Source organism: Hyalella azteca, unplaced genomic scaffold (genome assembly GCF_000764305.2).
Source record: "Hyalella azteca isolate HAZT.00-mixed unplaced genomic scaffold, Hazt_2.0.2 contig6698, whole genome shotgun sequence".
In the NCBI taxonomy this organism is placed as follows: domain Eukaryota; kingdom Metazoa; phylum Arthropoda; class Malacostraca; order Amphipoda; family Hyalellidae; genus Hyalella; species Hyalella azteca.
This window is the reverse complement of record NW_025936852.1, coordinates 46613-60503: the sequence shown is the minus strand read 5'-3', so window position 1 is coordinate 60503 and position 13891 is coordinate 46613. Positions and strand designations below refer to the sequence as shown.

General features: G+C 38.0%; 1 protein-coding gene across 1 annotated transcript; it reads left to right on the top strand.

Moving 5' to 3' along the window:
• The first annotated feature begins 1863 nt into the window (after nucleotides 1-1863).
• Nucleotides 1864-12692, top strand: LOC108669594 (protein LTV1 homolog). The gene is made up of 9 exons (XM_018156972.2): nucleotides 1864-2047; nucleotides 5858-6472; nucleotides 6716-6809; nucleotides 7259-7364; nucleotides 9114-9459; nucleotides 9821-10069; nucleotides 10708-10891; nucleotides 11332-11447; nucleotides 12529-12692. The coding sequence occupies exons 1-9, from the start codon at nucleotides 2045-2047 to the stop codon at nucleotides 12637-12639; spliced, it is 1824 nt and encodes a 607-aa protein (XP_018012461.1). The 5' UTR covers nucleotides 1864-2044; the 3' UTR covers nucleotides 12640-12692.
• The last annotated feature ends 1199 nt before the right edge of the window (nucleotides 12693-13891 follow it).

Genomic DNA, 13891 nt, shown 5'->3' with positions numbered 1-13891 from the left:
AAAAGTTTTGTAATGCAGCGTTTCAGAATAATCTAGTTTGTAGTCGATCTGCCTACTGCTGCAAAGAGTTTTGTTCTAATGTTCAGTAAATACTCATAGTTGTTTCGTTCCCTAATGGAGAGTAAAAATAAATTTAAAAATTATGAGGAATGTATATACATTTAACTGCCGTTAATGAAGAGCATCAGGGCAGACGTGCCTGCTATTATAGCTGCAGCGTATCATTGACACGCCGTGGCTTCTCACTGTAAAGTGGACGTCGTTTTTCGTTGGTGAATAACGGCGATTTATGTATAGAATAAAAGTGTCGGCACTGAAGAAATATGCCCATGGCCTGTTGCCGATTCTTGAATTTTTCGTTCGTGACTTGATTCACAAGGGATCCAGCCTTTGGAACCCGATCTTTCTATAACTGACGATTGATTGAGATAGCTGCTGGACTTATTGCCTAGCCCGTAATTTGCTAGGCATTTTAAGACTGAACATATGCTCCTGTATAGCTTCGTCTAGTCTGTTTTTGAAGATGTTCATACTCGGAGCTGTCTCTTATACACATCTAGATGTGTATAAGAGACAGATTGAGGAGCGACCAGTGGACTCGAAGTTAACTAGTTTCGAGATACATGAAGAGGAGGTTCTCAAGCGCCTGGTCTCCCTGAATCCCAACAAGTCATCTGGATCAGACGGTTTCCACCCTAGATTGCTCAACGAATTAGCAACCGTCCTGGCCGGNCCCAAAGACTTCAATTTACGCAACAACCGCTCATGTGGGACACTGTCAAATGCCTTGGCAAAACCGAGGTACACTGCATCTACTGGCTCCCTTTCGTCCAGCAGGCGGGTCCATTCGTTCAGAGTAGAGAAGAGGTTAGTGGTGCAGGATCTCCCGGCAATAAAGCCATGTTCACGGGCTTATAAGAGATTATTAGCAGTCAAATGATCTATCAATCGATCCCTCACAACAGATTCCATTACCTTGCAAACGACACTTGTCAAACTGACAGGGCGATAGTTGCCCGGGCAGCTTTTGTCACCTTTTTTGAATAATGGTGTCACTTGAGCTTCTTTCCAGTCAGCCGGCAAGATCCGGCACTAAAATTAAACTTAACAACCCAATGGACAGTCCTCAGATTACACCTACCATCATTACAACATGATAGCTAGCTACTTACGCATTTCATCTATCACTCACCATCATGTACGAAGCCTTCTAAATATGATCTCATAACAGTTTATCTCAAGAATGCTTGGGAGATTCCGTTAGTTGTCATTTTTTTGGGTTGCAAGATTGCTTTTACCTTAGATATTTTAGTTTCCTGAAATTTCTTTGTTAACTAATTATTTTGTGTGTCCAATGCGTTTTCGTAGCTAGCAAACCACGAGCCGCAAGTAGCTCTTCTTACGAATTGGAACAGATTTTCAAGATGGTAAGAGGTGTGAAGACAATGGCAAAATTTATATTATGGATTTGAAAATGGTGAACTTTCGGATTTCTTGAGAAGATTGAAGCGAATAAAGAAGATAATTAGACCAAATTAGTTTTTTATCCATGACAATTAACTAATTATTCCATTTAAGTCAGATCAAGCGAAATATTCATTTTATTGCGAACACTGGGATTGCGAACTGAGATTGGGTATATCCTACATAGCAATACTCAGACTCAACAATGCTCCTTTCCGCCTCTTTCAGAATGTAATAATAATTCAGATATACCTCACTTGATCCCCCTGATGACAATCGCATCCTCGGTCAGCTCATACTGTGTTTCGTAACTGACAAATGGCCAAAGTACAAGTGCACATTTCGATTGACTCCTGCAGTCCTTCTTGATTCCGTCTTTTAGTCACAGGCCGTCTGCACGGTATTCTGCACCTGTGAGGCTGTAAGCCTGAACCACCCAGCGTGGACCTCCCGATAAGAAGAAGGTGTGCTGCAGCTCATACGTTGTCCACTCATTTTATTCAAGCATTTTATTCCTCACTATATATTCGAGTGAATAACCAACATCTTTACATTTTTTTGGAAGACGTATCACGTAAACATGGTGAGTAATGAGTACCTATCTTTTTTGTATAGACCTATCATCTATGGAGAATTTGTTTTGTACTTGAATCTAAAATCATGCGATTAATTTGTCATTCACTCATTTGTGTAATTATTTTGCTTAACATTGTCTGTTTTGACTAAGAATCAAACTTGCTTGGACTTTGCCTTGGGCTTTGGAATCCCATAATTTATGAGTAAGGCTAGAGTGAGGCTTTTTAGCTTAAGGGGACTGGCTACCCTAAAATTTTCAATTTTGGCATTTTCCGGTTTTTGTGCTCATCTGAAAGCTGAAATTCTGCTCTTTCCAATGGTACCACACTACCACTGCCATTGCTGATTGCTGTACGCCAATAGGGTAAACGCGGTATATTCCGACATCGTAGGTAATTCCGTCACCTCTCCAGCTTTTCCTTTATATTAAGCTTTGTTTTAGTTCCATGCGTTTAGAGCGGTCAGACTGCTTTATTACATGTTCAGTTGACACTTGCTGTACAATCGGACTGTTTTTAGGGTAAAATTAGTTATTTGGGGTAACACGTGCATGCAACCTTGTAAATAGTTCGTCATTACTCAGCGTAAATGGCTGTTCATTAAAAATTACCCGGCAACGCTGCATCCACCCTCTGCATAGTGGTCTCCTCCTACAGTTTTCAAGCTACAGCAATGAGACACATACCATTTGACTCGCAAAGACCATACCTATCAATTTGAACATCACTTTTTACCACGTTTTTCTTAGCTCGCTTTTGTGTCTGTGATGATCAAATCTTGCAATCAATATTTCACCAACTTTCCCGCTAGCTTGCGCTCTGAAACTTTTAGGGAAGCTCAGCTACCGATAACAATACAATAATCAATAATTTGTGGCATGTTTCCAGGCGTATTTATTACCTAACCTTTCTTTATTACAGCCACGCACCCAGATAAATACGGGAAAAACAATGTATCCCCTCGAATACAATTTTCTACAGAACTTACAGAAAATAATTTTCTTTCATGCATTTGCGTGGCCAACTGAAATGAAATGAATATTATGTAGGATGGCTGACCTTTGTGCACTAGTTATGAACTCTAAAGGAACTCACAAGCAGGGGCTGGGAACCTTTAATGCACGTCATCCTCGAGAGGATATTCGTGTTTAGACTGCATATATCGATGATACGCTTCGTATCATCGATACGTACGTCGAGTCAAGTAAATTGCCTCGCAACAACGTTTTTCATGTGTAGCAATGGACTAAAAAGGAGAAAATAAAATACTTAAAAAACTAAAAAGTAGAAAATAAAATGTATAAAAAAAATTTTTAAATACCACGTTTTTCATGTGGACTAAAAATTAGAAAATAATTTTTCGGCAGCTACTGATCTCTGTTTGCTTTCATTCTCTTGGTCTTTTGTATTTCAGTTAGAATATTTTACAACATCTAAAACAAAAAATGTGAGGCGCATATGTATTTAATTGTTTGGTGATTACTTATGAATATGATGAATATGATGGTTGATTGAACATTTGATAAGTGTATTGCTGGTATAATTCGAAATAGTGGTTGAATTCAAAATTGAAATTAAGGCATGCCTAAATGGAGATGCGCCTCACGTTTTTCGTTTTAGATGTTGTAAAATATTTGAACTGAAATACAAAAGACCAAGAGAATGAAAGCAAACGGAGATCAGTAGCTGCCGAAAAATTATTTTCTAATTTTTAGTCCACATGAAAAACGTGGCATTTAAAAATTTTTTATACATTTTATTTTAATTTCTGTCTGGTTCGTTTTTTATATGGGTAGAAGGGGGGGGGTAGGGGGAAAATGAGAAAAATGGGGAAAACGCGCATAAAAAAACTATGGGGAAAATGTAAAAACCCATGTTTGAATTGACAGGTATGGTCTTTACGAATAGAATGATACGTGTCTCGATGTTGTAGGATGATATTTGTAGGAGGAGATAGATTTTCTATAGTACACTTTTTAAGCCGTTTTCTATGAATTTCACGTTTTCTATCAATTTTTTCGAAAAATTCATAGAAGCAAAATGTTCTTATTTTTACATTTTACGTATGTATGTGAAGTTTCATGATGATCGGATAATAACTGTAGAAGTTTTTCCGGAGGGTAGCCATTCCCCTTAATCAATGTCTAACAGTCTATTCAAGCTCTCTAGCAGCCATCTTGTCTTCAAATTGGCATCTATTATTGAATACCAATCACAAAAAATGTATTGGTTGTTTGACACTGTCTTAAAGGTGCAGACTTCCAGCTTGTTTTGATTGCTTCTATCTGTTCACCACTGCAATTGTAATATGCACATCAGTCATATTGATCATAATGTGTGTCTGTCCTATACCAATACCTATCCATGCCAATCATCGCACATTGGTCATATTGACTGTGAATCATGATCTGTGGAAAAGCATAATTGTCAACTGCCATCCCATGATCCCCCTCAATCATACCTGAGCAATTAAATTAGTGTTCTGAATCTATGTTGTACCATGCTTTACAGCCTGGGTTTCACTGGTATTTTTGTCCAATTCATGTGTGGCTTCTATAAAATTTTCTACTTTGGTTTGGGAAGATGCATATTATTGGGATTTGGGAGGTTTCCCTAAAATCACAAGGAGCATGTGCTGTCTTTCTTACTTTAATAAAAGAAATAAGGCAAAGGCTGTAAAAACTGTCTTTGGTGCAGGGCATATTTTTTAAAACATTATACGTATATTGGTCCTCACAGAGAGATGGCATGACATATTAATTCCTGATTTCCTGTGGCTGTACACATGGCACATCTTGATGCCAAAGTGGAAATTTGGGCTTAAGCTGCCTGTGAATCAGACAAATGAATCCAGCCAATTTTATATATTCTAATGGCCTTTTCCCATTTCATTCAGTGGATAAAAAGGCCCAGTCTCACCATCAATTTTCAGAAATTGTCTGAAACAATCAATTTTGCCTGCCATTTTAGGAATCTTTGGCCAATATTCTAAATAGGTCTTGAGGAGTGTGAGGCAAAGGTCATAGTTATGGGTGTGAATGTCTAAGAGCACAGGTGTTTTTGTCTCAATCACTGATAGTTTCTGCTCAATATTTCCAGTTGGGATTCAGTTTTATAAATATGATATATCATTGCTATTAGTGGCATATATGCCTGTGAAATAAGTAGCAGTTGGCAGTGCCAACTGCTACTTATTTCAAAATTCAACTCCTATGTCAGTGCCAACTTATTTCAACTTCTACTTATCCAACTCCTATGTCAGTGCCAACTTGGCACAATGGCACTGACATAGGAGTTGGATTGTGAACAATGGACTGAAAGGAGGGCACTCACATTATTTTCATGTTTCATCTATTTTTTAACTGAGTTTCATCTTACAGAAATGGAATAGGTATATCTATGTACTTTCTAAGACTTGAGCTTTCCCCTCATTTTTGGTGCACCAATATTCATGCTAGATAAATCATCTGCTCTTTAGTACAGTACCTACTCTATGAATTGGTAGCAAAATTAGTAAGATGCACAATACCAAATGTATTAAAAATATGTCCCTTTGAAGCCAAAAGATTTCAGTATTTTTCAGGAGGTTTTTTTATTGTGAAATAAACTTGTTTTTTAGATTTAAAATTTCCTCATAGACGGACTATAACTTACACATTGTAAGAGCTTATTGGATTGTTTATATTTTATTACTTTTTATGTATTACAGTTTTATATAGGTATATTGTTGCTCATTTTCTTCTTTCCTATAGCTTAGAAAAGTTTAAAAACCTACTCATTTGTGATATGAATTATCTTTTATTATTTGCTCCTTTCAGGGTAAAAAACGCTTCATTGACCGCAAGAAAGATGTTGTCCATACAATCGTCCTCTCTAATAAGAACATGTCAGGGGCTGATCCTATTTTTGGAGCCCTCCCTGCACCAACGAAGAAAAAAGATAAACCAATGAAAGCAAAAGCATTCCAATTGAGGTGTGACCTGCCAGAAGACCCAAGCCCAATCGAAAATTCTGAGTCTAATATGAATTGTGATACTGATACAGCTGGTGAGGTGAAAATGATAAACTTCTCTGAGGATTTTCCAGCTCTAGGTGGAAATGAATCTGGGTTTAAAAGTTCTGTTAAGAGGAAGAAAGGCTCAGAGTCAGCCACAAAGGTGCACAATACTGCAAGCACATCACAGTCCCTATCATCACCCAATTCATCAGCATGGAAAACAAATATCCCCAGTTCTTCTTGTGATGATTCTTATATGGACAGTCAACAGGATGATTATGAAGAGGATGATAGCTGTAGTCGCTTCAAGTTTGCTCGTTATGGTATTTATTTTGATGATGACTATGACTATGGACAACATCTGAGAGATCCCAATGACTGGCCTCTAGCAGAAGAAGATGCTGAGTTACAGACAATTGTTCAGCAACACCCACAGGTAACTTTTTGGGAGATTCAGTTTGAAGTAAAGATTTGGAAATTATGGTACGGTATTCTAGAAGATTCTGCATTTTTCATGATTCTTATCACTTCTGAAAATTCTTAAAATTGGTGCTGTTGCATTGTTATGCATGTTTTTGAAATGATATCAAGAGAAATTATAATTTTACTCCTAATTAGTAATTTATTTATTAGTCTCAACTTTTTCTTATTAATGATTCTTTCCTTTTTGTACAAATAGGCAAGAAAAAAGAATCCCCCAAAAAAGCTTGACACTATTCCCGAGACCTTCAAGTATGAAGCTCCTGCATTTTGTGATCCTTCACATTCTATAGGTGAGTGTACATAGGAGGCTGGCTTGCAGTAACCCGATTTAAAAAAAAATGTAACTCAGTATGCACTGCAGTGAGTGACAGAGAACACAATTTCTCAAAATCAACAAAAATGTGAAGTCACAGACGGACGGCTGGACATGATGAGCACAATAGGGCATTTTTTCCATAAATGAGAAAATGTGCTAACAAGAGAAGATTCAATTAAAATTATCAGGTGTAACTTTAAAGTGTTACAACTAATAATTTCAGTTTTGAATGCAAAATCTCAGTACCTTTTCAGAAAATTTAATTATTGCAGTGAGAGCCAAGATGAGAATTTGCTTATATTCATCTACATTATATTTAAGACTAGAATATTACTGAAACACTCTGCCAAATAGTTTGTGTGTGTGACAACACAAGCCACAAAATGCAATTTTAGTGTCTATTTAATTGTATTTCTCACACAGCTTTTGAAGAGGAAGCAACTGCTGACCCCTACGATGAACTCTTTGATGATGCGGATGAAGGGGAATTGCCAGATGATATTGTGGACCTGCTCGGAGGAGAGGATCTGTGAGTTAATACATCCATTTATTGGTGTCATGATATGCCAGCTGTTTTTTATATTATATTTGTGAAAAAAGAAGTTTGTACGGAGAATGAAAAGGGAATCACCGCAAAAATAGGCTACAGGATGCATGAGTGTTGTCAATATTGGGTTGAGGACAGTCAGGACATGTTTGTCATTCACCTCCAAGAAAAACTTGTACTAGTTTGATTATTGGTACTAGGTGATTCAGGGCCTTCAGCTTATTCTTGTGCTTGTATATTTCCAATTACTTAACCCTTACTTCTCAAAGACTCGCATGCATTCTTTGCCATGCTGTGTAAAATGCTCCACAAGTAGTTATGTTTTGAAACGCATGTTTCCCGGAGGTCTGGTGTCTCTGAGGGGTGAGAGAGGGAGGTCTGGTGTCTCTGAGGGGTACCCTGATTTGAGCATTTGCGATTTCTTTCTTTGGGGACATCGAAAAGAAAGGGTGTTCAAAAGTTGCCCTCGCACCCTACCACAGCCAAGGGAACGGATTATTGCAGCAGAGGTTATGGCCATACCTTGCCATATGTGTGAATGTGCTGTAGGAAACTTCCGAGAACGACTCCAACAGTGTGATGCAGCTAACAGACACCATCATCCTGATATTGTTTTCAAAACATAAGTATTTTAAATGGTATGTTACCTTCATTACTCTTTTATTTTGCCTCAAAACTACTCAATCGGTTATGCCCCACCCTGTATAAGCTAGCTAACACATTTAAATTGTATATTGTAATCAATATATAACAAATAGTCAAATAGTTGAAGACTACTTATAGCCTTATAAGATTTAGCTAAGCTGCTAGCTATGTACAATGTATGCCTCTGCTAGCTATGTACTTGATGCCTCTGTACCAAAAACATTCAATTTATTGGAACCTAATACACACTAAAAGCAAAAAGTTTATATACCAATTTATCATCCATAGTACATTCATACCAAACTACGAATAACAATACCTCAAAATAAATTAAAGACTGCCACTCAATATATTTAACTAGGTATGTAAAAAAAAAATCAAGTGATTTAATCACATGATTTAATCATTTTGATTTAATCATTGCCAACCCGGCTCAGAATAGTTTTGAACCTTTCCACCCTGGCATGAATTGATCTTGAGATCTTACTTGATTTTTTTTTCTTTGACCTCCAGTCTGCAAGTGTGGTTCTATAAATCTTTTGGCTATGAATATCATGCTAGCCAGAAAATGATCATCTTATCTGTTCAGCATTATTTCATTCAGTGGGAGCATCCTTTGAGCTTACATAACAAAGAGTAAGTTTACTTAGATCTGATGAAGAAAAATGACAATTGAGTGATGAGGATTCCATCACGCAATTAGTTATGTAAGGATTCCATTATTAACAGTCAATCTTAGGAAAAAAATGCTTGTGACAGCGCTAATAACTGCTTTTCAACGTGATACTTGTATGGCATTTGTTGAACGAGACTTACAGTGCTACCATCATCTTTCATGCTTCTAATTTTTTACTTTACTTGGTTGTAATTAGTAAATAAATGAATTTGTGTCGCGTGGATGATTGGTCTGAAGATCTGACCACATGGAAACATGCTCGGTAATCCACTCATTTGTTTGGCACGTCTAATTTGCCAGTCTTTCAATGGCTGACCTCGTGGAAAGCAAGAGGCCACAAACATTGAGGCCTGAACAGTTGTTGTTTTGGTATTCTCATGATAATACTAAGTAATTTTCTCTTATTTCAGAGATGAAGATGAAGACTGCTCTGAAGATGAAAGCAACAGTGATGGCGTACAAGATACCAGCGATGGCTTCTTGAATGTTAGTGATGATGAGGAGGCTGGAAATTCAGACCATCTGTTCGATGATGCCGAATCACTTCCCGAGGAGCAGAGCTCAGATGCTGAAGATCGTCCCGTCGCCGACGGAGATGTAAAGGCAGCTGTGGATGGATTTTTTGACAGTGTAGGGTTCACGTCACCTGAAGATGATGTGCCACAATCTCCAAAAATTCCAGCATTGCGGTCTTCTAAAGGAGCCAAGATGGTCACTGATCAGTTTGAACACTTCAATAACAAGTTTGATGCCATGGTAAGTAATAAAAAATATATAATAGTGTGTACTAGTTCTTTTTTGCGCATTTTCTCAGTTATGGAAAAAATGCACTATTGTGCTTGCCATGTCCGTCTGTCTGTCCGTCCGTCTGTCCGTGACCTCAAGTTTTCGTCGACGAGAAAATGCGCTCTCTTTCACTCACTGCAGTGAGTACTGAGTTATATTTTTGTTCATTTATTGACAGTGATGAAGAAAGAAGCGCTTATAGGTATGTGCAAGATGTATTCTTGCTGTCTTCCGTGTTCTTAGCTATGAAGCTACTTAGAGTTTAGCATGTCGAACATGACATGTGAATCAATTGAGCCAGTGATGTCTGCAATACAATAATTTGCTACAGATTCTTCGAGACTACAAAGACTCGGATGTGGGTGACGCCAGGCTTGACGAAGTAGATGGATACCTCGCTGACGACGCGTCACAGGTGTCTCAGTTTGGGCGTGAGCTGCGGTCTGTCAAGTACAGGGACGAGAACGTCGCCCTCGTGGGGCCCAACAAGGAACCAGAGTCGCTGGAGGACGAGCAGAGCCGCCGCCAGGCGCTGCAGTTCTGTAAGACCTTCACACCCAGCACGCCTAAAACATTTGAGGTTCGTCATTTGTACCGTTTGTGCTTGCAGTACCAAAATTTGAGTTTGAATCTTCAGGTATAAACTCGTGCAACAATTAGTTTCCAGTGTATTAACTCGTTCGGCACTACGCGTATTGCTCTGTATTTATTATGGCGATGAGTAATTTTTGATCTTGTTTATTCTCAACATCATGTCACCAGTGTTGAAGCTACTGCCTTTTTACTCCTAACATTTCTTTTATTTCAGCAATTGGCTTCAGGGCACGAAAGTCCTAGAATTCACTATAGCCGTTGAGCTTTGCTTAGCGTTGTGTTTGTCTGGTACTCATGGAAGTTGTCTCTACATCAATGAGTGCTTTAAATAACTTAGTTACTTTGGTGTCAGATTTTAAATTGGAAAATTTTAGATGGTTCTTGGATTACAGGCATCTCTCTACGCACCCTTCAAAATTTCAAGTGGATCTTTTTTTTTTGTAAATGCGCATTTGTTTTTTTGTTTGTTTTGTTTTGTTTTTTTGCTATATTTTGTTGTAACCGTACAAAGGAGTATTTTGGTAATATTTGTTTGCATGGAAAAAATGCATGCATTTCTATAACCGCATTGCTAAATTTTGTTTTCCAGATCAAAAATAAGAAAAAAATTCATATATATCTCAGGTTTCCGTGCCGGATCGCAGTGCAATGAAGTACAATGTAACAAATTTACCGAGCATCCGCACTAAAAATAAGCCAATAATCATCAAGAACGAACTGCCCTACCTCAGCCGCGGCAAGAAGAAGGGACTGAGCGTCAAGGACCTCAAGCAACACGACGCTGAGTTTAACACGCCTCATAGAGAAGGTCACCATCATATTTATAGCAAATAATGCATTTTAAGTTAACTCAATACAATATACTTTTTCATTATAGTTTTTGCAACTTAGCTTTTTATGATAGTAATCTCATTGAATGAGTTTTCTTTAGAGACAAAATGTTTCGTGCTCACAACGTGATCATTCCTTATAGAATTTTCTTGTAGTGAAACGTCGTCAAAAAATCAAGCCCATTGCGTATTTTGTATGACTCCAGCCGGTAGATAGTACACGTTTAGATTGTTAATATGATTATAAATTGTGACGAAATTTCGTTGTAGGATACATGTTCTTTTTCCGAATCAAGCCTATGAGATTTTTTTGCATTTATATGGAGCTGGCCGTACTTTGCTGTCGATAGCATCTTATTATTTGCCTGCTTCTTGAATCTGTTGTGTTACTTACCTGTTATTACCCCCTATACTACAGTTGATGAAGAAGCGCAGACTTACAAGACCATGATATCCGAGCTGTCCTACAGACCACCCGACGAGACCACTGAGCAGCATCGGCAGCGCAAGGCAGCTCTCAAAGAAATCAGACGGGTAAATTTTTTTTCGATTATTCAGTAAATTATTTACATTAACCTTAGAAGCTTTTATGTGTGCCAAACATGACAATCGTAAAATGACCTACTTCAATTACGAATAGTGAGTATACGGTACTTCTTGTTCACCTCATTCATAGTCGTCAATATATGGCAAAAATTTTATTTACTAATCTACATCATTATTTGACTATCGCCATAGGCACTTGCTGAGTGATATTGCTCAAAATTTTTTTTATGAATGAAAACTGAGTTTGCCATTACCACTATCTCAAACGTCTTGCAATTCGAATTTAGGATGAGATTGGGTTCATACACTCATGATTGTAAATTATCATTTAATTTTAACAAGTTGAAGAGCTTCCGGTCAGTTTTTGCGTTCAGTTGCAAGTATGTTAAATATTTGATGATCATTCACTTCTAAATAAGATTTTTAAAGAGTAAAGAGACGAACGTGCTCTTCTTTATTTTGTTCTGTGTTTTTTGTTTGACTATTTTTTCTTGTTCTCTAGGGTTTTATTCTTCTTTCCGTTGAAGGGCTCGGCTCTTCCGTTGTATCTTTAATCCTTTTACAATATTTTTAATCCATGTTTCTTCACAAAGATTTCTTAACTATTCTCGTTGTGACGTGAGCTTGTGTCCTCGGTGCCTCATCTTGGACTATTTCGCTCCTTGCTAGACTTTTTGTATTAGAAAAGTCTTGTTATAATTATACCAGCTGAATAAAGATGAGTGAGCTTTGATATACATTCGATTTATTCATTAACTAGCGGGGCCATATAGAACGGAGCCACTTTATATTGAGCTCTTGCAAGGTCACCATTAGCCCAGTTATAATTCACTTCTGAGGTGATCAAGAGATATTCAGAGAACTCAAATATTTTAATCTGATGAGCTAGGCTCTACACTTCATAGGATAACTATTTCAAAGCTTTAACACGGTTCTACTGAAGAACAACTATATCATGGTGATCATTCATTGAAAATGGTGTTAGTTAATAAGAAAGTTACAGCTCAGGATAAAAGATAAAGTATTGATATACAATAACATGATCACAATGTGACTGCATTTGTTACAGGCGAGGCGGGAGGAGAAGAAGCAAAACACTCTTGCACTCCGCAACGTTCTCATCCACACTAGTCGAGTCAACATCAATGCCAATCGATGCCAGGGAGTTCCGCTTATTTAGCTTCTCGTGCATTAAAGTATAAACAGAAGTGATAAAACTTTTTATTGACTGTCCTGTACGTTAAGAATTGCATGGACAAGCATATATATGTATATACCAGCGTCCTTGCTGCTCCAATGCTGCTCGCCTTTGAAGAGGCCATTCTGGCTTGCCCCTACTTCGGGCTACTGCGACGCTGGCGTCTTGCTCAAGAAGCGCCGCCTGTCCTGAGTGCTGGGGCCTCCTCCTGTCCGTGCAGCATATGTTTGCTTGCGTTTTAAATGGAAGACTTGGACAAAATTTTCCGCTTGAATTGTCATGAACCGGCTGCGACAAGCTTAGGTAGACACTTTAACGTATCGGCTACCAAGACTTGGCTGTACCGTCATTTGAAACGATAGTCTGGTGACTCTAGTTTATAAAAATGCTGAAAGCTGCACATTCGTTCAATTAACGTAAAAGATAGAGTAAACTGCTCATTTACTATAGGTGTCCGATTGTTATAGATCTTCAAAAGTTCAACACGCAAAGAATCTGGTCTTTGTAGGCAAGGTGATTCATTTTCACGACAGTTCTGATGATTTGCGACGTTTTTTTTAATGATCTATGTAAAGATCCGACAGATTGGTCCGGGCTTTAGTACCTTGGGCAAATGAACGGACATCTCCATATTCTCCAGGAACAGACGGTTCATTTCCTGATTTCAAAGTTATTATAGGAATTTTCACTGTTCCCTTTACCACGTTTTGCTGATTCTTTCAGATTATTAGACACTTAGATTGTTACTATATGATAGTTAGGCGTAAAGCAAAAACTGTTTAGGCAAGGGGCTAAATGGACCAGTTCCCACTTCCCAGTGCTCCTATAAGAAGTAACAAGAAGAAGAAGAAAGTTGTTATACCTACCTACCTACCTACTTGACTAAGTTGACTTGTACTGTCTGCGGATGTTCCAGACTTGATTGTCAGTCACTGCTTTTCCTGATCCATAAATGTTGTGCAAAATCAATTGCAAAATTTTCCTAAAATACAGAGCGCACACCTTAGTGACCTTACTCAGACTTGCTTGTTCAGTTTTAAATAGCCTAGGACTCCTACTCCATTACAAAAATTACTACCAAACCTAAACTCTATTTAATATATATCAACTTGCATTTGACATGCAATTCACAAATTCCTTATTTTACCAGGAATATCCAATAGTCAATACCACTTATACCAGTTAGGCCTAGGCCCGCCTGGCGCCTAGCTACAGGCCCCGGTCGGCTCGGGCC